General features: G+C 45.9%; 2 protein-coding genes across 28 annotated transcripts in view; one reads left to right on the forward strand and one right to left on the reverse strand.

The window, feature by feature from the left end:
* LOC120094586 (potassium/sodium hyperpolarization-activated cyclic nucleotide-gated channel 2-like) overlaps positions 1-579 on the reverse strand; it is a 1,600-nt gene extending 1,021 nt beyond the window's left edge. Inside the window, exons 1-2 of the mRNA XM_039084314.2 lie at positions 286-579; positions 1-221 (exon numbers count right to left, since the gene is read on the reverse strand). The exon at positions 1-221 is cut by the window's left edge and continues 36 nt beyond it. Of these exons, the coding sequence (XP_038940242.1) occupies positions 1-221; positions 286-579 (515 nt within the window). The remainder of the gene's footprint in view (positions 222-285) is intronic.
* The window catches only part of Pam (peptidylglycine alpha-amidating monooxygenase), a 273,476-nt gene continuing 249,580 nt past the window's right edge, over positions 151-24,046 (forward strand). For 10 of the 27 annotated variants that reach the window (XM_017596286.3, XM_039083041.2, XM_017596287.3 and 7 more), the window contains exon 1: positions 277-400. The gene's annotated coding sequence lies outside the window, so the exon portion shown is untranslated. Of the gene's footprint in view, positions 401-24,046 lie in introns of all 27 variants that reach the window. The other 17 variants (XM_039083038.2, XM_063266686.1, XM_063266687.1 and 14 more) reach the window with 10 other exon arrangements.

Genomic DNA, 24,046 nt, shown 5'->3' on the forward strand with positions numbered 1-24,046 from the left:
CACCGCGCAGGGCTGGCCTGAAAGGGCCTGGGACTCCCCCGCGTCCAAGACTTTCGGGCCCAGGCCTTCTCCACGCTTCCCCGGGACCTCGGGACAGTCGCCACCCTCTGGCTTGCCCGGGATCCAAGCACCCGCCGCGCGCTCCCCGGGAGCGGGGCAGCCAGCGCCGGGCTCCACGGGCTGGAGGCGGAGCCGAGGCCAGGGCGCAGTCGGAGCCGCCCCTGGGGAGGGAGCGGGCGGTCCCGGAGCCCAGCGCGCCGCCCGCGGAGGAAAGAGGCCGGTTACGGCCTCGGCCGCGTGCTCAGCCTGTCCCCGCCCAGGGACCCGGAGCCTCCAACTAACTCCGCCCGCCGCCCGCGGGCTCCGGCTTCCGTCCCGGGGAGAGCCTGCGGACGCGCAGGTTGGTGTGGCCGGCGCGGGGCGCGGCGGGGAGAGGGTCGGGCGCGGGGCGGGGCGCGGAAGTTGGGCAGAGGCGGGGCGGGGAGCGGGCTGCTGGTCCCCTTCTGCGAGGGGACCTGGTGGCTTTTCCTCCGGCGCGGCCCGGGTCACAGCAGCCGGAGCCCCGAGCCTTCCTGGCATTCCCTAGTCCCGGGGTTGTCAGCGCCACCGCGTTCTCCACCCGTGCTGTCCCCACTGTGGCACTTTAACTGCGCCTTCACCTTATGGGGAGCATTTGTTCATTCGCCTTGGGGTTTTTTGTCCCCTTTTTGGACAACTCTCAGTGACGGTGGGGAAGCCCTGCAGGACCCCGAGTGGATCCTTAGGACTAGTTTGAGGGGACTAGGGGCGGCCGCGCAGATTGAGAGCGATGGCCGTGGAATAGCGACTGGGGCGCTTGTGAAGTGCTGGCAAGTGCCTGGAAGCATGGAAATTCCCCACCCTCGTCGCCTGCCGCCGTTTTGTCAGCCTTACAGTGTGTGTAATACTCCAGGGAAGGGTGCTTGCTCTGTTAGGCAGGATGGACAGCACTCACCACTTCCTATACTCATTAAATCTGGTTGGGTCACCTCTTCCGTGTGGCTTTGGTACTCTCTCCCATCTGCATCTCTGTTGACCTGGACAAAATATGCGTTGTTCTGTTGACTGCTTGGAGCTTATCTGGACGATTTAGGAGGGCTACATGGTGATTTTGAGCCAAGGTCTACGGAAGCTCTGTGTTAGTGGGCCACTGACCCGAGTTTGGTCCTAAAGATGAGATTTGATGATTTAAAGATGAATTTGGCCTGGAGCTCTTTAAGGCTCAGAAGCACAGCACTGCATTTTCTGGAACTGCTTAACGGTGTTCAGAGTTGAACCATCCTTTAAACCCTGTCTAAGCTATGGGTCTCTATTCCTGTGGTTAAAGAAATTCGACTACCGAGATCATACTGGCCCCAGTCTTAGATAAGAACTTTTTGCTTGAGATGTTTTGCTTTCTCTGCAGTCTTGTTTCCATCCTACAAGTAAATTTAATAATTTTTGGGAAAACAAAACCTTCTTTGAAGGTGGGTTCAGAAACTTAGTTGATAATCACAGACACCAGAGACGTCATTTAATGTCTCCTACCCTACCTTATATGGAAAAGTGCCAAAAAAAAAAAAAAAATCAGAGTATACTCTATTAAATGGCTAAGTCCTGACATTCTTGTAGCCTAAATTGAATAGACATTTTCACGAGTCCCTGTATTAATGCAATGCAAGTCTGCTGGATGCCTTGAAGAGGAAGACATGGACTATACTTCTTGCCCTTAAGGGCTTTCTAAACTAATTAAGTGACATCCATATCTTCATATGGACATCAAACATATTCTAATAACTGTACGTGACTTGTAGAAGGCTGTCAAGAACACTGTGTCTAAGGCCCTTGTAGGTCATAATTTGGTGAAACGGCCTTACAGATTGGAGTAGGTACCAGGCTGAGTAAGAACGTGCTTTCTAAAACTAATGTCTCAAGTGCTCAGACTTTAATGAATAGAGGTGCCTTTAGAAACAACCAATGCTGAGACCCTATAATACAGTCTCTCACGTTGTGGTGACACCCGAACCATAGCATTTTTGTCGTCACCTCATAACTGTAACTTGGCTACTGTTATGGATTGTAATGTAAATATTAGCGTTTTTCTGACAGGTGTGCCCTTAAGGGGTCAAGATCCGCAAGTTGAGAACCATAGTTTATGCACTGTATTGTGCGGTAATCAAATACTGAAAAGCTACCACTCTTTCAACCAAAGCTTCAGTCAGCTGGGTATTTTTGGTATTGGTATTTTTCTCCTCTTCGTGGAATGAAACTTATAATGCCTGGAAAAATAACTGAAGAGTGGAAGCTTTCGTTTTCATGAACGTAACTAAAAATAACTGTTACATTAATTTACAGGGGAGCGGGCACACGTTGGAAATCAGAAGACGTGTTGGGGTAGCAGATTCTCTACTTTCACCATGTTGGTTTAACCTCTCAAACTCAGGGGCTCCCACTTGGTGACAAGCACCTTTAACCACTGAGCCATCTTGCCCACCCACAAATGTACAGTTTTCAATAGTGTAACACTTCAATACTGTACTGGACTGAGAATGGGGTCCTCAGTGGAGGAGTTAGAGAAAGGACTGAAGGAGCTGAAGGGGTTTTCAACCCCATAAGAACAACTATATCAACCAACCTGACCCCCCCACCCCGAGCTCCCAGGGACTAAACCACCAACCAAAGAGTACACATGGAGGGACCCATGGTTCTGTCTGTCCATGTAGCAGAGGATGGGCCTTGTTGGGCATCAATGGGAGGAGAGGCCCTTGGTCCTGTGAAGGCAGGATGCCCCAGTTTAGGGGAATGCCAGGGCAGGGAGACAGGAGGGAGTGGGTGGGAGGGTGGGGAGCACCCTCATGGAGGCAGGAGTTTGGGGGACGGGATAGGGCGTTTCTGGAGGGGAAACTGGGAAATGTAAATAAAGAAAATATTCATCAAAAAATACTGTATTAGATACTTGTCTGATGCTGTGATAAAACACCATGATCAAAAGCAATTTATAGAAGACAGAGTCCCTTAACTTAAATGTTTCGTAGTTTTTCTAGACAGGACCACCTAGCAGGGGCCCAGTGTTCAATACAGAATCTATGGGGACATTTATTATCCAGAATGCTACAGACACAAATGTCTGAGAGCATTGGATTGGTTCTGCAAGTTTGACTTAGATTAAATAAAACTTGTTTGTATGTTTTTTAGCCAAAGCAACAACAAAATAATAATAATTAATAATAATATGATAATGATAATGATAATAACAAATCACTCCTGAATGCTTTTGGATTTTAAAAAGGTAAAGGATTGTCTCAGGCTCTTCCCTTCCAAGTAAGTGAGCTGCGTTTTATAAAATGTGACAATACCAATTCTTTCTCTGGTTCAAAGAAAAATCAGTCTACCTGCTGGCTGGGCGGAGTTTCTTAAGCTACATACACGCGTGCGGGACTTTTGAGGATTGATTAAACTCCCAGAGGAAGGCACGGCAGGCTGAAGGGCAGCCCGAGGGGTGTGTTGTTAACTTTACAGCGGCATACCTACAGCTCGGAATGTTGGTTATCTCGTTTATAACGTGAGATTAGAGATTCTTATCAGTACCTTGGAAACTGTGTGGTTCGATGAAATGGCCATGAATACCAGACTCTCGACTCTTCAACTCCTTTAGGCTCCAAGGGCTAATTGCTAAGACTACATAGAAATAGCTCAAACGGATGGGCTATGGATTAAGCCTTCTCGCTGTGGTGTGCGAGCAAGTCTACGTGGGGAAACTGCAGTCGTCTGTTATCTCTCCTAGGTCCTCTGTTGTTTTTGTTTGTTTTGTTTTGTTTTAAGAGGGAGTCACTGTTTACTGTGACTCTTTTTGCTGTGTTCACTATATACCTAGGCTGACACTTGGTTTATAGATCAGGTTAACCTCGAACTCATGATCCTCCTACCTCAGCCTACTGCATGCAGATTATAGACCTGTTAGCATCCCTAGCTTCTCCTAGGATTCCCCACACTGCTGAGAGGAAGGCCTGCACGTGTCTGACCCAGGGAGAGTTGGTGGCAGGGTTAGAGTTACAATTCCAAGTGACAGACGGACTGTTCTGAGGTTTATTCCTAACCTCTGAATGGCCTTGCATTATCCAGGGCACGAGACACACCTCTCTTTGTAAATAATGTATGTGTAGAATTTGGGGTTTTGGCTTCTGGTGAGCCTGGGTTGCTCCCCAGGTATTTACCTGTCCTTTAACCTTGGAGAGGTATTTAACTTCGAAAACCCCAGTTTCATCATCTCCAAAATGGGAGACATGGAAATACTTATGTAAACGAGCTCTGAGAGGGCTCTGGCCTGCTCAGCTTGGGGTGCCTGGTTCTGTCAGGCCTTCCTCCCTCTTCTCCCTGATTCCCCCTGCCTTGCTCAGAACTGTCAGATTACATTCTAAAAGCTAGCTCCCAAGGTCTACTGCCCTTCATTTGGACAGCTCCTCCTCCTGAGCTGGCTACCAAAGTCCAGCTACCTAAGTACTCAAGTCCAGCAGTCAAAACCCACTTTGGCTCACCCAGTGAACACGCCCGGTCAGAATTAAGCCCCTCATCCTAACTCGGGGCTTCCCCTTTTACCTTTACAAACCACCTTCCCCCCCCCTTTTTCTTTTCTTTTTCTTTTTAAAAAGCCTATTCATTTATTCACTTCACATCCCAATATCAGCCCCCCTCCTCCTAGCACTCCCTCATGCAGATCCTCCCCCCCACTTCCCCTTCCCCTTCTCCTCTGAGAAGGGGGAGCCCCCCTCTGGGTGTCACCCCCACTGCACATCAAGTCACTGCTGGACTTGGCACATCCTCTCCCACTGAGGCCAGACAAGGCAAGGTGGCCCACTTAGGGGAACCGGATCCACACGTAGGCAACAAACTCTGGGACAGCCCCACCACACTTGTTGGGGCAAGGCACATGCATGAAGGCCAAGAAGCACATTGTCCCAGGGCACGGAGGGGGGGGGTAAGGGGGGGTAAACCACTACTTTTCTATGTAACAAATCTGTCTGCTTTCTATGCAAGGACAGTCCTTTGTCCTGCCCTGGGACAAATACCCCTAACCTTTCTCCATCTTCCTCTATCTCCTGTGTCCCTCACCCCTGCCCTCTGTCCCTCTGGGGCAAACAAGTCTCCTTTGCCTTGAGAACATTGTCTGAGAACTTGGTCCAGGGGCTCTGAGCTGATACTTTCCCTTTCAGATTCTTGTAAAGATTAGAGCACCCCTTGCAGTTGAACTTAGCAGGGGTGGGGTGTGGGATGGGGGTGTGTGGGATGAGGGGTGGCAGTGCAGAGGCCCCAAATTAAAAGTAATGCATAATATACGTAAACCTATAGCCCAAATATTTTGAAGTAGCTATTCCTCCTCTGACCCATGCCAAACCTTTATTCAACATTTATTTATCAAGATCCTACCACATGGTCAAATTTTTGCAGACTCTGACGCACAGTGTCCTTGTTTCATGATAGGAGAAGTGAAGCAAATCACAGAGGTTGTGGTGGTGATGGTGTGTGTCTGTGTCCTGGATGTGCAAGCTTAAATGCATTCTCTGCTCTCTTGGTTGGTGGTAAGCAACTGTCAGTGAAAAATGTCAGAGGAAGTGAGTCCACTGAGGCCTGAAGCAGGGGTAGTAGCAGCCTGAGAAACTAGAGGTAAAAGATTTTCCATGTCCAGGGGAACTTGAGAATGGAAGTCACTGGAATGGTGTGAAAGAGTTAAATAAATACAGGGAGGAAGGACAGCCAAGGCTACCTGGAGAACCCAGGTCTCCTTAAAAGAGAACCAGCCACATGTTCTCAGGTTGGGATGAATCCAACACTGGCCAGATGCCGAGATTTGCAGGGAGGGACTTAAAACTTATATTTATGAGACATCTCAAAGTGCGAACTGCCCAAATGTTACTGTTTTTAAAATACTATTGTGTCGGCAAAGCCAAATAGATCAGTAATTGTAATTCAACCCAAGGTCATCACATTAGCTCCATCATTATAGAAGTGAAAGAAGTTTTGCGTGGCTCAAGAAATATATTTTAGGGGAGTCAGGGACGGGTCCACAGGTAGACACAGAGTGACAGCCCCAACACATGTGCAACTGGCTGAAGGCAGTGTGTGATGCTGAAATTATCTATCCCTCACTCAGATTTCTGCCTATCTGTAAAAAAGGAACTCATCGGCCTCATTGGAGACTCTCTTCTTGAGGAAGTCTATATCATGGGTTATCTTCACAAATAAAGGTAGTATTTTTCCTGTTGGAGGAAAGAGAAATGAGTCATAATATTCAATATACAGGATTCCTGTTTTATAGTTCAGGGTTCCCCTCCTCCATTATGAGTCAACGAGTGTGCAGGTCCCACCTTTCTGGCACGTCATACTGTGGGGGTTGGGCCTCAGGGAATGTTGCCACTATTCCTGCTACTCTTTCAGTGAATGCCATCTTTTGTCTTTGACCCGAGGTTTGACTTGTTGCTGTTGTTGTTGTTGTTTTGGTTTTGGTTTTGTGTTTGTTTCATCTCTGATGTCCATGAGACGCTAACTATTGTTTTTGGGAGCCACAACCCATAACGTTTAAATCAACTAAAAAGGAACGAAAGTTAAAATGGCCGCTCCTTGGCTGGACTGCCCATGTTTTAGGTGCTTGGTGGCCAGTCACTACCCATTAGACAGATTGATATAAGAACAATCTCTCTGCACAGAGTTTGACAGGGAATTGATTGTCTAAAACTTGCAGGGGTTTTTGTGTGTGTGTGTGTGTGTGTGTGTGTGTGTGTGTGTGTGTGTGTGTGTGTGTGTGTGTTCACGGGTGAGTAGAAGTTAAGGATTTTGACAATATAAATATGATGGTCATTTTTATGTATATTTGCATGGTTTTTTTTTATCTAGGTAGAATATTTCAATTCAAAGTAGACATACTAAGCTGGAAGGAATAATACAAAATACATTGTGGCCCTGAAGTCAACAGAAATTCAGCATACCCGTGTCATTCCCCAAACTGTGTCCACCTGTGTGGTTCAGACATGTGCCCAGGAGTTTGAACTTTTGGAAATTATCTTGAGATTCTTCTTTATGTGAAAGGCCAGGAGCTGTACATTAGCAGTGTGCGTCTAGAGCATAGCTACGACAGTAGTTACCGGGCAGTGCCTGCTGCTGACACAGCTTGCTGGTTTAAACTGACATAAGGAGAAGAGATAGGAACATGCTGTCCACGTGGCTCTTGTCTAGATGACTTGAGAGGACAGAATCAAGAAATAGGAATTGAACTGAATAATAAAAATGTAATACTTTGAAGTACAGCTGAAAGCAGACAGGCCAAGCATCCTGTCTTTTTCCCTTATGAGTGAGGAGAAACTTATTAAGAGCTCCGTGGGCCACAAGGAGTTAGAATTAAAAGCACAGAGAATGCCAGGCCCCGCAGAGAGAAGGTGCGGACACGATGGATGGTTTTTCTCAGTACTACGTTGAGTATATCTTTGCGTGCTTGTCCTGGACAACACAGAGACAACTATAGAAACAGCAGTGAAGGCCAAAGCTCTTATAAGAATACTGCCTGACCTTTCAATAGCTGGAGTCATCTGACTACAGATGTAAGATACTACGAGATCCATTTAGCCATTGCCAAACAATGTCTTAGGAAGAGTATGTGTAAGGGCTAGAGAGATGGCTCAGGGACTAGGAACACATGTTGCCTTTGCAGAGTTCGGTCCCTAGAATCCTGCTGGGCAGTTCACATCTACCTGTCACTCCAGCTCCTGGGGCATCCAAGGCCTCTGGTCCGCACTGGCGCCTGCACTCATTTGAACATATGCACATCCACACACAAATACACGGGATTAAAAAAAAATAAGAAACATATCTCTCTTTTTTTTTTTTCGGAGCTGGGGACTGAACCCAGGGCCTTGCGCTTGCTAGGCAAGCGCTCTACCACTGAGCTAAATCCCCAACCCCAAGAAACATATCTCAAATGTATTTGTACAACAGTGGCTTTTTACTTCCACAAAAACTGAGAGTTCCAAAATTTTTGAAGTTTACAATATTTGAAAATTTATTTTTTTAAGTACTTGTATGCGCAACCCAGATTTTATTAAGAGTGTTGCCCTTTACAATTTGGGGACTTTTAAAAGAGATATGTCACTTAAAAGAGATACGTCAATACTGAATGGCCACGATAACTGTAGTGTTTAAAGAGGACATTTTTTGTTGGTTACACATGTATTTATTTGTATTACGAGCTTTGCCCAAATTCTTATTGTTGTAAATCAACCTCAAATTTTGGTAAGTTTGGGGTAAACCAGGAGACCTGGCTCTTACGCCTTGCACTAGTATGTAGTGCCTTGTAGAAAGCAGATGTTTATTATTGGTGACATTTACTCTGTTTAGTTTATTTTTATTGGATATTTTCTTTATTTACATTTCAAATGTTATCCCCTTCCCTCTCTGGAAACTTCCTATCCTATCCTCTCTCCTCCTGCTTCTATGAGGGTCCACCCCCTGCTTCTATGAGGGTGCTCCCCCACTCACCCACCCACTTACTCCCTCTTCCTTGCCCTGACATTCCCCTACACTGGGGCATCAGCCTTCCCAGGACTAAGGGTCTCTCCTCCCATTGATGTCCAACAAGGCCATCCTCTGCTACATACACAGCTGTAGCCATGGTTCCCTCCATGTGACTCTTTGGTTGGTGGTTTAGTCCCTGGGAGCTCTGGGGTGGTCTGGTTGGTTGATATTGTTGTTCTTCCTATGGGGTTGCAAACCCCTTCAGCTCTGTCTTTATCTTGATTGTAAGTTCTAAGGCCTTCCTTATTTGTGTATGTTTGGTAAATGCTTGAAGTCCTGTCTGCAACCCCTCCTCATGACCTGTTTAAATCTGTTGGTGGTAGTTGTTCCAAGGGCTCTTATGTCAGTTTGCCACCGTACTCGCCGGTGTTTCTGTCTCTCACTGCCACCACACTCTACCTATAAATTGCATGACCTTGGAACCGTCATTTTTATTTTAAAGTTGGGAGATCACAGTCCTCGACAGCTCCTTTATTAGGTGGGGGTCTGCAGGCATCTTCAGAAAACAGATTGGAATGAGACTGGAGGGTACTGTTGACACTGTAGCTGTGTCTGTCCCTCCAAAATAAAACCAGGGGCCTAGCCGCTGTTCCGTGAGTAGGTGCAGTGGCAGGAAAGGATGCTGGACTGTTTTTCATGCCCATCAGTCTTCCATTGTCCTTTAAGGCATCCCATAATAAGGAAATGATGGTAAACTAGTAAGGCCTCTCTTTCCCCCCAGCGAATTTAGAATTATCCTGATTGTAATGTCATGTGAGCTCAAAGCACTAACAACAGGGTTATAAAAGCAGGCCCTGTCCTTTAACCCAGATACCCTGTAATGCTGGGAAGTTTTAGCGTGTGTCCATTTTCTCTAGTTGCACACGAGTGACTTCAATCAGGGCAATGTGGGCTCTTTGTGTTATGTGCCTTTTCCTCCATGGCCCAGCCTCAATCAGCTATCACGGTCTGCCTAATCGACCAGAGGGAAATGACAGTAAAACATCTTCTAGGGAGCTAAGGACTTTTTTGGAGAATTTTTTTTTAAGAGTGTAAAATGCCAAGGAGAGAGATAGATTTGGGATGGATCTTGCGAAGGTAAATGTTTCCAGGACGGAATGATGAGTCAAGGAGCTGCTAATAGGATATGTAAATGTAACCTTTCACCTAGTTACTGTCCCCACCTAAGTCGTAAGTATGTGCTTGCAGGGAATTGTTAGAGCTGCTCCTTGTGGAGTTTCTTAACGCAGCAGATTCTCCTGGTTCCACTGTTCTGAAGTCTGTCACGAGGGCTGTTTCAGAGTGGGTTCTGATGTCCTCCTCTGCTACAGTTTTAATAGCAGCTCCTGGTCAGCGGAGCGTTCTCCATTGATATACTTGAATCCTACGCCTTCATCTTCAGCATTTGCAGAATGTTTTGACATTAATGTGTCAGGCATTGACTTCTAGCCCTTTCGTTTCGGATAAACTATCTTCTATTTATTTAACAACTACTTACTTGGTCCTAGCCATAGTGAGACCCACCCTCCCTCCCTCTCTCCTCCCCTCTGGCTTTTTTATTCCTGCTTATTTGATCAATGCTAAGGAGGGGTCCAGGGCCTTGCTCATGCCTGGCAGATGCTCAACCACAACTTCTATTTCCGGTATCCCAGTATTCTTGACTTAGAGATAGGAGAAATGAGAAAAACGTGAACCGTGTTACCGTGGAGTAAAGAATTAAGGAAAAAAGACAAGCATTGACTGCCATATACACCTCATCACAATAAAAAAAAGTTGCAAATAGTTCTTTCGATTCGTACAACGGTAAATGGGGTCTGAAGAGCACAATGTGATTCTGGGCTTGCATCACGTGGGGTCTGAGGGAGGGATGCCGGTCAATAGCGAGAGACTGGGTGGGTGAGTTGGAGACAGGGAGGGAAGAAGGTAGAGACATGTTATCTGCGGAAAAGACCCCCTTAGAGAAGCAACAAGGTAAAGTGAGGGAACGGAGGGTAATCTTTGGCAGTGGGGCTGGATGTGTCAGGGCTCCTGGTTCAGTTCATAAAGGAAGTTCTTTGAGGTGTTAAAATTTCAGTTTTGGTCCTAACTACAGTGGGTTAAGGAGCACCTGGGGGGACTTGGGGTGAGTTGTGTTGGAGAAGATTCGTTGTAAGGGGGATAAATTGGAAAGAAGCCTGGAGTCTCCTAAGAGGAGCTGGAGTAGCTGCTGGGTACAAACAAGTAGAGGAGATGAGAGTACCGGAGAGGCGCTGGACGGATGGCTCAGTGGGAAGAGCTCTGGCTGCTGTGCCAGACGACCTAGGCTCCGCTGCCAGCACCCACATGGTGAAGCACCACTGTTTGTAATTCCGGATCCAGAAGATCCGCCTCTTTTGGCCTCTGCGGGCACTTTCGGCATGTGGTGCCCAGAGATACACGCAGACAAAACACCGTACACATAAAATACATAGAAGGGAAAAACGGAAAGAAAAGAGACTTACCTGTGACGTGTAAAACAGGAAGTGAAGATAGAAAGTGTGGGACTGGCATCAGTTGAGTGGAGGATGAGATTCTGTCTTATCTAGACAACAGCATTTAGAGCGTTTCTCCGTAGACTTCTGTGTCCCTACTCTGTAAATAAACCGCGATCAGGAACTCGTGGGCTTGAATATGAAGAGGACTGGTGGGTAGTTATTAAAACATAACTTTGGACAGTAACAAATGATAAAAGTAACACGCAGAGAGAGAGGATGGATCCTCTTGAGTTGTTAAGTTAAGAAACACGTTGAGCAGAGGCCTCAGGGCACCGGGTCAATTAACCATGCAAAGGTCTTAAAGCAGGGACAAGAACTGTGACTCCAGTCCAGGTCCTCGGCCACAAGTACCTCTCTGCCAGCCAGCGCCCAGGGTGTCCAGTGACGCGAGAGGGGAACAAGAGAGGTGTTAAAAGTCATCCTGTAGCCAGCACCGAGCCATCTTTCCTTCAGCCCTGAGCAGTGTCAGAGTCACATTCCACACCAGCCCCCATCGCACACAGGTCTGTGCTGGCGGAGCCCCTGTGAGAGCCCCTGTGAGAGCCCCTTCCTCACATCACTCCCTGCTCAGAGCCAAGAGTGAGAAACGCACGTCCACGTGCCAGTGATGACCCTTATCAGCCGCCCTGAAGTCCCCTTCTCCATCATGGCTGAGTGAAGGCCTTGCTCTCATACTCACTTAGGCGTCCTACAGCGTATGTCTTTTCTCCCTGGGATCACATTGATTCTCCATGGCGAATAAATTGCCTTCTTTCTGTCAGCCCGTTTCCATTTCTTCTTTCAGATTTTACTTTACAATTCGTGCGTATGTGTGTGCGCGTGTGTGTGTGTGCGTGTGTGTGCATGTGTGTGCATGTGTGTGTGTGCGTTTGTGTGCATGTGTGTGTGCGTGTGTATGTGTGCGTGTGCGTGTGTGTGCGCGTGTGCGTGTGTGTGCATGTGTGCGTGTGCGTGTGTGTGTGCATGTGTGTGTGTGTGTGTGCGTGTGCGTGTGTGTTTCTTTTCCAGTTCCTCTGACGTCTTCCCTCTTACCGGGGTCATTGAGTGCCTTACGTGTGTGTGTGTGTGTGTGTGTGCGTGTGTGTGTGTGTGCGTGTGTGTGCGTGTGTGTGTGCGTGTGCGTGTGTGTGTGCGTGTGTGTGCGTGTGTGTGCGTGTGTGTGCGTGTGTGTGTGCGTGTGTGTGTGTGTGTGTGTGTGTGTGTGTGTGTGTGTGTGTGCATGTGTGTTTCTTTTCCAGTTCCTCTGACGTCTTCCCTCTTACCGGGGTCATTGAGTGCCTTACATGTGTGTGTGTGTGTGTGTGCGTGTGTGTGCGTGTGTGTGTGTGTGTGTGCGTGTGTGTGTGTGTGTGCGTGTGCGTGTGTGTTTCTTTTCCAGTTCCTCTGACGTCTTCCCTCTTACCGGGGTCATTGAGTGCCTTACGTGTGTGTGTGTGTGTGTGCGTGTGTGTGTGTGTGTGTGTGTGTGTTTCTTTTCCAGTTCCCCTGACGTGTTCCCTCTTTCCAGGGCCATTGAGTGCCTTAGCCCACACACACAGCCTGTGTGACTCTGCCACCTTTTTCTCGGCGTCACTAGAAGAGGCGCACTGCCTTTGAAAGAGTCTTCGTTGCTTCAAGTTTGAAGCATTTATGCGTATTTTATTGTTTTGCAGGAAAGCTTTAACATTCATACTCGCTCTACCACATATTTACGGAGGGAACTCCTCCTGTCTCCTGAGGCTTGCTGGAATGATCTGATCAAGATCAAGTCGGTGAGGAGGCAGCGACGACTTAAAACCACACAGAGGGAAAATCTCAGCCCGGGTAATAACCACAGAGCTGTGATTTAAACATTAAAAAAAAAATCCAAATTATTCAGAAACGAGTACGCATTCTCTAGAATGTGAGTGAGTGCGTGATCTTGTAGTCTTACTCTATACATGTGTCTCTGTGTCCCTTCATCTTTTGTTCTGAGATGGTGAGTTTCCGGGTGGGTATGGAAATCAGTTTGGTCTTAATGAGATGACGTAGTTTCTGGGTCTGTCCCCGATACATACGTGGACAGAAGCAACGGAAGACTCCCTTGGCACCAAACATTTAGCATAAAAAAAACAAAACAAAACCCACCCAGTTGTGAGTGTTGTTCTTGCAACCCCGATGTGTGTGAGAGAAGGGGTGGGGCTTGCTAGACAACCAGAGGACCGTGAGTGGCTTTCTGAACTTCCGCCTCTGTTCCTGACATGAGACGGAAGTCTTCTTTCTGTCACCGTGCAGCCTGGATGAGTAAGGAAGTCAGCCTGTAAAGGGGATCGGACGGACACTAGGACATCCTTTCCCATATGTCAGAAGAGAATACCTCCTTACCCTGTGGGAGTCACAGGCTTCTGTGCCTCTTCCTACAGTGTGGGCTTCAAGGCCGAGGCTTCATGGTTTCCAGCCACACTTCAAGCTTGGACCAACTCCATCCAACATACGTATTTATTCCCTAAACCTACTGGGGTGGGGATACCACAAATCGAGGGGCCTAAACCACTGAAGCTATGCCCCTATAGTTGCAGATATTAGGAGTCTGATGTGGTTTACACCCCCCAAAAAAAGAATGCACTGGCTATACATCTCCATGTGACGGTGTTGGGTCGAGGGCCCTAATGAGAGGTTGTTAAGTTGTGAGAGTGAAGCCGCCAGGACTTCAGTGCCAATTACAGAGTGCTTCAGGCTGTGAGCTCAGTCTTGTATGCTCTCATGCCCTCTCTCGCCATGGCTCTCCATCGTGGGTTAATGAAGCAAGAATATTTTGACACTGGGCTCCCTGAGCTCAAGAACTGTGAGAAACTGAATTTCTTTTCTTTATTAATAGCCCAGTCAGAATATTCTGTTGTAACAGTAAGATCCATGTGTTGACTTGTTGGCTGTGGGTGGTGAGGGATGCTCTCTCCCATACCTCTCTCTTGACTTCTTGTCAGAAACAGTCTTTGGGTGGCAGATGTCTTTTTCCCTGTTCTCCACATTTTTGCTGCCATTTTTCTCCTATGTCTGTCTCTTGGTCCCCACCTTCCTATTGGAAATGGGACATCCCTAATGACCAATATTCTTAACCTGACGATCTGCACAGACACCACTTCTAAGTTCCATTGTTCACTAGGCCTGGAAGTTAGGACTTGAACATTGCTTTAGGGGTGGGGGGCACAACTTAAACTCTATTGGCACAGTGCAGTATACATGCAAGAAGTTATAATCACAAATATGGCAAATTAATGTGCTTCTAAAGTAACTCATAAAGTAAATGAGTTAGGTACAGAAGCAATATGATATACCACATGACACGGGGCTAAATAAACAAAACACTTTGTAAAATTGCATGTGGACTCTTGTCATTATTATTTTAGAGTTCTGCAAGTCCTATTAATTTTAGTTTTAAATTGGTCTAATTTAATGTAGAGTCCCAGCCAACAACAACAAGAAGAAAAGAAAACCCAAAAGAAACAAATAGTTTTCTTGCTAATTTTAATAGTACATTCTGTTATTCTACTGATGTCATTGGCAAATATGTGGTTCCCGTGTTTATTTCTTTATGTGGATTTTTTTTCTATGTGCATAATCTTTACTGCCTTCACATTTCCCCACCTGTTTTCTGCCCTCTATGCCTTCCTTTGCCTTTCCTGACTGTATCCAGGAAGGCGTATGGATTATAGATGCTCTCTATCTTATGACGTGTGCTTTGGTTCATTGAAAAACTCCTTGCATTTTAAAACTAAATCTCATAAATATTCTGGAATGTTTACAGGAGTTTCTTTGTGTGTGTGTGTGTGTGTGTGTGTGTGTGTTATTTTTTTTAGTAGTACAGGACGAATTTGATAGGCCTTCATCCTGATATTGGAGAATACGCAAGTCTTTCTCTTGCATAGACCTACCTAGCTTTGGAATGAAGTTATTCCATTTTACCTGGGAAAGCGGATGTGCATAACTTGTCATAGGGCCTCTCGTTCCGGCACTAGGGCTGTCTTTGTTTGACATGAGGATGGCGTGCTGTTTCCTTGCGCACCTGGGCAGTTTGAAAGTTAAACTGTTTTCCGCCTTTGGCAGAGTGACACAGCGATCACAATGAGAGATAGATTGTGTGGGAGCTCCTTTCACTTTAGTGAATAGGAATTGGATACTTGGCTTTTGCCTTAGACAAGTAGTTACTTTGTTATTCACCGAGAAGCTTTCATAACCGAGCTCTAACATTCCGGATAGCCCTGTGCTGTTTTGAAGGAGGCTTTAATTGCTTCTCTTTCATTAGTTCCCTTCACTGTTTCTAAACTTCCAGAGGAATGAAAGACTTAACGTGAAAATGAAAATAAGCCCATCTTTAACTTATTGTTACCAGTCTGCACTCTTCTCCCTTGCTCGTCGGGAACTTTGAAACATTTTCCCATTAAAACATGCGCACTAAGAAGCCAGAACTGTCCCTCAAGTGGTGGCATCACAGAGGGCAATGTGACATTCCATGGCACGCCATGGGCCTGGAATTGAGGGCAAGTCTGTCAGGCCTTTTTCAAGAGATGATTTGTGCCTGGCGCCTGCTAAGACTGTTTTAAAATGTTCTCTTTGTTTCAACAATTGGGTGTTGTCTTTCAAGGTAGAGTGTTTGTATATTTGTTTTCTCACCGTAGGAAATGAGGCTCACCGGACCTCTGGGATCCCTCTGGTTTTCAGTGTGCTCTCTGCAGCGCTATGGAGGTCTGCCATTCTGGGTACTTAGCCACTGGACACCATAGCCACTACAGTCAGTTGCCACAGTTGATGAACTTTCTTCCTTTCACCCGACACAAACATAGGAATATATATTCTTGAAGAATACAGGTGCTTTTATATGGTGATTTAGGGTATGGGCTCTAATCTGTCTGCCTGGGCTCAGACTCACTTCGACATTCACCAGCAGTGTGAGTTAGAGAAGTGATGTAGGCTCAGTGTCATCATCTCTGAGGTCGCCTCCCACCATCTCGCAACAGCATGAGACACTATTCTGAGCATGTCGCAGATCTGTAACACCTTTTAATTAATCCTCACAGCTGCCTTGTGAAGGAGCTGTCATTGTTTCCGTTTACAAACAATGAGAATGGAGCACTTAGAGGCTAAGATCATTTGCCCAGGTTCATATAGATACCCAAGACTGAAGGTCAGGCTTTGACGGTTTGGCTTGGGAGCCTGTGTCCCTCTGGCTTGCTTGTCAACTTGAAGTCCCTTATGTTGGTGCGAGAGTAAGCACTCACTCTACTATGTCATCGGACAGGTTGACAGGATGTTGCTGCAAACCATCCCTGCTATGATTCTTGTGATTTTTGTGATGACTATTCCCACTAATATCATCAGTTGCCGCTTTAATAATAGTTAATCACTTTCATGCTATTGTCTATGAGGTATTGGATCTCAGAGGGTTTCTATTTGCTTTTAAACATATTCTTTTACCATGTTGTGTCATAAAGTGTGCACTGGAGTCATTTGAAGGTTGGACTGTGTTGGGGGAAAAAAACACAAACTTTTGGTTAAATCTATTGGGAGTTATAAATTCCTGCTGGGCCTTTCAGATTTCTTTCAAAGCAGTTGAGAGAGGGAGGCCCCGCGGCACTTGACAGTTTTTATTTTTTGGTGCAGTGTATACTTGATTCCAGGGCCTAGAGTTTGGCAGGGATTGGGAGGATCGCACCTAATAAACTTTTTCATTTCTAAAAAAAAATATAATTCTTTTAAATCATTGTGGTTGCTTTTTTAAAATGAAAACAACCCCATTTGCTGGTGGGAACGAAATTGAAGTCCTTTGTCATTCGTGCTGAATTCTCAGCCAAGGGATCACCTAGTTTGGAAAGGGCAGAATGCAGTATTCCTTAAACACTGCTCCCCTGGGGTTTAAGCTCCCTTGCCCACCTTGTAATGTTTACCAAGCAGTTTTTCTGCCACTCACATACTTGGTGGTGATGCTGGCTTCTTCCCTCTAGGCATTTTGTCTGCGTGCCTAGTGGCTTAGCCTAGCATTTTCTGCTGGCTCACAAAGGGAGGGAAGATAGAAGAGAGCCTTCAGAATCCTGAGGAGAAGAAATTGATGTTTGCAGCCGCCTGGAATTTTGAAGTATTTCAAACTAAAGTAACTCTAGATGCCCCAGATTTTGTTAAGGAAAACAGCATTCCGGAAGTTTTCAGTCCCAGTGGCTTCGAGGCTCCTTCAGAGGGCTATGCTATACGAGAAGGTTGAGACTAGGCTTAAAGACTTTTAATTTTTATTTTATGTGTATGCATATATGTCTGAGGATGTGTCTATGTACCACATGCCTACGGGTGCCCGTGGAGGCCAGAATACAGGGTTGGGTATCCTGCAAGAGTTTGTGAGCCACTCGATGTGGGTGCTGGGAACTTCATTCCAGTCCTCTGGAAGAACAGCATTCTTAGTTCCTTGGGTCATCATCCGTCCAGCCCCATGCAAGTTTATATTTTCATGAAGAAACACTTGTTTGTTTTCATCCTGATGAACTCTGTATCTTAGAGTCCTACTAACTGCTGTTGTTTCTTGGGGGAGCTTCCTCTGGCATTAGATAGTGAGGCAAGGGTTGGTTCTATCACTTACCGGATCTAGGTCTTGGACACCCCTCTGCGTATCTCCGCTTTTCCATTCTGAAGGGCAGGACTCTCTTACGTACTTCATATAGTTTGATAGTTATAACTGTTCCTTGAGATGATGCACGTGAACTATGCGTACAAAATGCCCGCTACATTGTAGCTGCTTCACGCACAGTAGACGGACTAACGGCGCCCAACGCCTCTCATGTAGCAGGAAAAGTGAGCTGAGATTCTGAGCTGTGGAAGAGGAAGCTGAGGCTCACCAGAGCTTTGTGTGTGTTCTTCACTGCAGTGCATCTCTGCTCTGCCCACTGAGGCAGGAGAGCATCGGGGTGGGGGGTGGGAGGAAGCGGGTAGGCGGGGGACACACCATATGATTTTCCTCAGAATTATACGCAGTGTCGTGTATGCAAATCAGGAGATGGCCCTGTGGTCATCAGCCCTGTGAACTATACAGACCTCTTGCAAAGGAAAAATGGCCTCACCTCAAGTTTGCCTTGGTTTCGTTTGTCAAAATGTGCCTTAAATGCCGTCAAACTCAAAGTCAACGCCTTAGCTCCTGGCACTTACACAGTGAGAGAGCGAAGGCGGTGCATTTGCAAGTTAAATGTCAGCAGTCATAGAGCGAAATGTGAGCAGTTACTTTAATTTATGTGATGGGTGTCATTTTGCTGAACGTAAACTGTCGGGTTTGGGCTTATCTTTGCCAGGAACAGACCAGGTTGAATCTGCTTTCTGATTTCATAAATAAAAATATCATAAGCCTCGCAATATTTCCAGCTTCGTTTCATTCGGCCTTGAAGCGGTCTTCTCAATTAACCGTTATACAATACCTTGATAGCTGTGGTTCGGAGGGACTGACGGTTGTGAATGGCAGGATTTCAGGATTCCAGCTTCAATGGGTGTTGATTGATACATCTGGAAATCTGTTTTGTTCCCCAGAAGTGCGGACTTTGACTCTGTATTTAACTGTGCGCTCCTCCTGGCCCTGTTCCTAGGCCCTAGGGTCTCGTGTTCTGGCCTCAGATTGCTACAGCATTTTTACTGATGTGGCTATTTCTTCGTTTTTGTTTTTCTTGGCTGTCTTGTGAATTTGACCCAGGGTCTTGAGTGGCTCACCCTTTGACCTGCTCTGCTCCAATGACATCTTCAACAGAAACATTTCTATGAATTTCCATTTCTCTGTGATTAAACTGAGATTGTTGGGTTATTAAATATATGCAACCATTATTTTATATTGTATTTGATTACCATGTACTGTGGCAGTACAGAAGAAAGGCCAGGTTTTCATATTTCATGTGGGGGAATAGCACACACCCTGTCAAAGCCCAGAAGCTAAGTAGACCTTATAGGTTGGTTTGGTCTCTGTTATAACTACTGACCTCTGTCTTAAAAGCTGTCGTGACTGTACATTGACAGTATTTTACAGGCCTTGAAATTAGAAAACTTTAAATAGTTCTGTGTCACAACATGCTATAGTTTTAGTGGTTTTTATGTATTTTGTTTTTTACACTCTCTCCTTTGTACCTTGCTTATGGAGGCTGACCCTCATCTGTGCGAGCAGGATTATGGAAGCTCCTCTGAAGTGAGGCTTGACATTAGGATGGGGACGGACCTTTCTGAGATCCAGTTTCTTCTTCTCGAAAATAAGGAAGGGAGGGTTTTTCTTTTTACCTCTGACGATTATGTGGAGATAGTTAAGGCAGACATGGAAAGGTAAAGGCAGCGTCTGCATAGAATGAGTACCTGTGGTTTAGCCATCATCATCTCTTCAATTACTGTTGATACTTAGCAGTTTTTTCACGCACTTACTGCATACTTAAATTCTTTTTGTCCTTCGCTCATTCCTACCACACACAAGAGGGATTGCACACGTTGTTAAGGTTATCAACCGAGTGCCAGGTATCTTGGGGCTTACTCTGCTTGCCTTTCAGGTTTGTTCCGTGGTGGAATTTTTTTCATAGGTATGATTTTCATTTTCATGGTGAATTATCAAAGATAATCATTTAGAAGATTCAGTTATTGGAGATAAATCCGCACAGCCATCTCCATCTGTGTTTATCAACATGGGGTTTGGGGAGACGGTAAGGGTAAGTTCAAATGGCCAGCACAGACTTGGAAGTCTGAGGACGCCTGCATACACCTCAGGCCCCAGCATTGGGGGTGGAAGCCAGACAGGCCCATTGCTGGCCAGCCAATTTATCCAAAGTAATGAGCTTCCGGTTCAGTGAAAGACCCTGCTTCAAGGTACTGTGGTAAAGAGCAGTGGAGAAAGACACCTTGTTTCCTGTTTAGACTTCCATATATGTACACACAGTTGCACACTTGGGCACACACACATGTAACATGTGCACACATTATGCACCATCCCCCTACCCTAAAAACACCAATTCTGTCTTCCCACAAAAGTATTCGTCTGAGTGTTTGCTGTGGTGGTCTTATAATGTTACACTTCGCTGAATTTTATGTATGCCGTGATGTATTTACACAGTGCAAAGTATTTGTTTAATAGATTTTTTGCAAACACATTCGATGGCATTAATTGAATAATAATCTCTTCCCGTTAAAAATACTTTTTTTGGACTCTACCTAGGTAATTTAGTTCCCTGGAACGTGGTCCAAAACTGTCGCAAAACGGTGCTGTCAACCAGACACAGTCCTCGGTCTATAAGTTTGTATTTTGTATGAGTTGAGGAATCCTATTTTGTGAAAATTTTTTCTATCTCCAGAGCTAAACTTTCAGGTGACAAACACGGATGCGTGCTCCTAACCACTTCCGGCGACACGTCAGTCACGTGACTTGTTACTCACAGAGCTATATGGTGTCTCCAGAACTTGAGTGTGACTGCCCTACTAAGTAACTGACTTTCACACGGTTGTCCTTCTGCATTGGGAGAGCACACGGACATTCAGTTATGTTGACCCGTTCCACACTGTCGCATTAGGGACGATGAGTCATCTTAGAGATGCTGGTCAGTGCTTTGGTTTCTCCATTCTCTCTAGGAAGAACCCCTTCTGTGCTCGCTAACCTGTTCTTGTGGGAATCTCGAATACGTTTACCCTGGGAAGGTCATATTGTGAGTGTACGTAGCTTTTTGTATGTCGGGCCTCTCACGTGAAGTGGACCTTTCCAAAATGTCTGTGCATCAGTAAAAACTAGTCGTGGAAGGTGTGGAAATGGTGACCTGTAGTCTTGAGGAAAAAAAGTGTGTTTTGTATTAATTGACAACTGCCATGGTCTCATCGAGACCTACCTAACCACCTTATGCAAAATTGTAGTCACCTCAAATTCTTAATCTCTGCCCTACTCCTTTTTCTGCATCTAATTTATAACAACAACAACAATAGTAATTTTCAGCCATATACCTCCCTTCCTTCCTGACTGTGGCGCGTCCCCTAGAATGGGAGGGAACTGTGTAAGTTTACCAGGTGTCCCGTACATGTCAGATGAGTTAATGAAGCTTAGGACAATGAAACACCATCGTGAGAGTAGAAACTTACAAGGCAAGGATGTGCTTTCTTGAGAGTGACTCTACTAGAGAATTTAAAAATTCACCCCAAAACATGCCTTTTTGTCCCCCCAGAGATTCTGTGATTAAAATGCCCTTTGCCTGAGAGGGCAGTGATTCATGTTTGAGTAAACGAGAAACCAAAATGTCACCTTTCTGTCTAGGGCCTGGTTATTATGTGAAGGTGTTCTCCCCTGAAATAGGTGGCTTTGCTGGCTTAAGCCCGTTTTTCCATTTCCCCGAAAAATGGAGGTCACCGGAGTTACTGTCCTCCGTTATTATGGGTGAAAAAATAAGGGGAAATGTGGTGTTTTGAGATTAGAGACGAGTTTGAAGTGGTTCTCTTTATTTTTCTCCTGGGATGGTGTCAAAGAAAGGTTCTTTGCCAAATTTCTGTCTGCCTGGAGCACACCAACTGTCACTTCTCTTTCAGGCCCCTGTGACTTCACACTGAAAAGGCGGTTAGTTTCCCAGTGAGCACTTCTTGGGATCCCCCTCCCCCACAGCAGATAGAAAAAGTTAGTGGGAGGAAAACCTGCACCACAGAAAATTAAAAGCGAGACCTAAGAGAACTGCCTTCTACCGGCCCCATAAGCAAGCCTGTTCTCTAAGCCGTGGTTTCTGACCCTTTAATACTCGTGCGCTGCTCTTTGGCAGTCTCCTTGATTCTGCCCTGCAGTTGTGTTTATACATTTATATTTGTTTTGTCTCCTTCCTAGGTAGTAATATTGTCAGAGGCAGACAGATTGTCTTCTACTTTATAATTCCCTAGAGCCTTCTCTACAGTATTTTCAACGAGATGCACTCAATTAATGTTTGCCTAACAAGTAAACAGGAGGGAAAATGAAGGTTTCAGGAAGGAGATTTGTAATATTACCAAAAATCACATTAAGGGCTCAGAGTAATCAGAACTGGCATTTGGTCTCCCCGGTACTTAGAATGCAATGAAAACTGGACCCCATATGAATGGATAAAATGAGACAGGGGACTGCTTCTCCGGATGGTTCTTATTGTTTCCCTTCTACAGTCTGGTCTGTGGCATTTTGTTCCAAAGGAAACTCTAGACCTGAGGTGATTTAAGCTTGCCAAATTAGCCCTCTGCAGTGACTCATTCCCTTTTCCCTTCCCTTTGTTCCTGGGAGGAAGAGGATGGTGTGAGGCAACAAGCAAAATGCACAGCTGTTTCCTGGTGGATTGTTTGTCCTGGTCTTGGTCCGGATGGTAAGGTCCTACATGCAGATGCCACGAAGGTCAAGTTCCCCGTTGGTTGGAGGCATACTTTGTTTGCATTTGAAGTAGGTAGCCCCTTGTTCTGAGGTTTAGTGGTTGCATAGATTTAAGAAAGAATGACCTCTTGTGCAGACATGAGTCCTTGACGCCAGAAGTTCTGCTGGGTGCTCCTCTGGGTTTGCAACTGATTCCTACCAAGTGAAGGGACGGACAGAGGGAATCTGAACAAAGATCATCAATTCCCATGGAGGGTGTAGCTGCCTCGCATAGGAACCATGCTTCTTCTGTTTTTAAGTGTCCGAGTGTTGTAGCTGCATGCGCGTGAGAGTCTTTTGTGCACGCCCGGTTATATTGAAGGCCGGATGGAGGCACCGGATCCCTGGAACTGGAGTTACAGATAGTTGTGAGCTGCCCCGTGGGTGTTGGGAACTGAACCTATGTCCACTGTAAGAACAGCAAGTGCTCTTTACCACTGAGCATCTCTTCAGCCACCAAGAAACAGAAGCCACATGTAATATAACCCACCTACTCCTGTGACTTCAAAACATGCAATGCTGAAATAGAACAAAAAAGAGTAATACAAGAAATGTATAACGAAATACTTCGGCGTGTAAATATTTAGTTGCAAGTATACTGGAGGACACAGATAGCTAAGCATTCCAGACATGTGTTTATAGACTAAATAACTGGACACGCCAGCTACCCACGAAGATCAATGGTTGTTGTTTTAATGGCCATGGGGATACCTTAAACTATTATCGTTGATCACAGGACATTTTCACAATGATCAACTCTTGGCAAAATTCCAAATCGAGCAAGTTTTTCACTTTCAAATACAGGGTTTTGTATCTAGAGTTGGGTTCTAGGTTCAGAAACAGATGAAGAGGTTTATCACTTGTGTGGTGAGTGGAGCTTGTCCATGGTAACTAGAAAGTGCCCAGGTCTTTGTTCAGGTCTTTGGGACTGAGCCTTCTTACATAGCGCTAGCAACCAGATTCCCGAACTGCCCACTAGGAGGTGCTACTGCTCCCCGTGAGCTCCAGCCTCCCTGAGGTGTAGTCTCAGCGACTACACAGTTTGTCAGATCCCAGAGGATGCCAGCCTCCCTCTCATCTGAGATAACGCGAATGACTCAGATGCTCCCGGGTCTCTCTGAAGGGCAAAGGAGCAAAATTGCTTCAGGTTTAGAAGCGCCGCTCTGAGGTCTCTACCAAGTCCAGGAGCGCTGCCAGTAGAGTGATATCACCTTCGTTAATATGGCTAAAAACTCGGCAGACTGTGAGGATAGACATTTTCTTTTCCCTGCCAAGTTTACCTAGCAGAGGGAGCTTTGAGTACGTCCTCATTTGGGGGCGCTGATATTATCTAATTTTATGACTTACCAGATAAGTGTGCGGAGTATGAGGTAATGTATTATGTAATGTAAAAGCTCGCAGACCTAGAAGGTCAAGGAAGATTGCCACAGGACAGTCCTCTGGTAAGACTGACTGACTTTCCTTCGGACAAGGGCAACATCAGTGTTGTACATTACAAACCCGGAATCTTAGTTCCTGGAGGACCATTAGTCATCCAGTGGGTGGGTATGTTCATCCTCCAGGCAGCGGGAATGAACCCTTAATGCCAATGTGTGCTCATGGTTTAACTGGACCAGGACCTTGACCTCAATGCACAATTTGTGCCACTTTG

Source organism: Rattus norvegicus, chromosome 9, assembly GCF_036323735.1.
Source record: "Rattus norvegicus strain BN/NHsdMcwi chromosome 9, GRCr8, whole genome shotgun sequence".
NCBI lineage: Eukaryota > Metazoa > Chordata > Mammalia > Rodentia > Muridae > Rattus > Rattus norvegicus.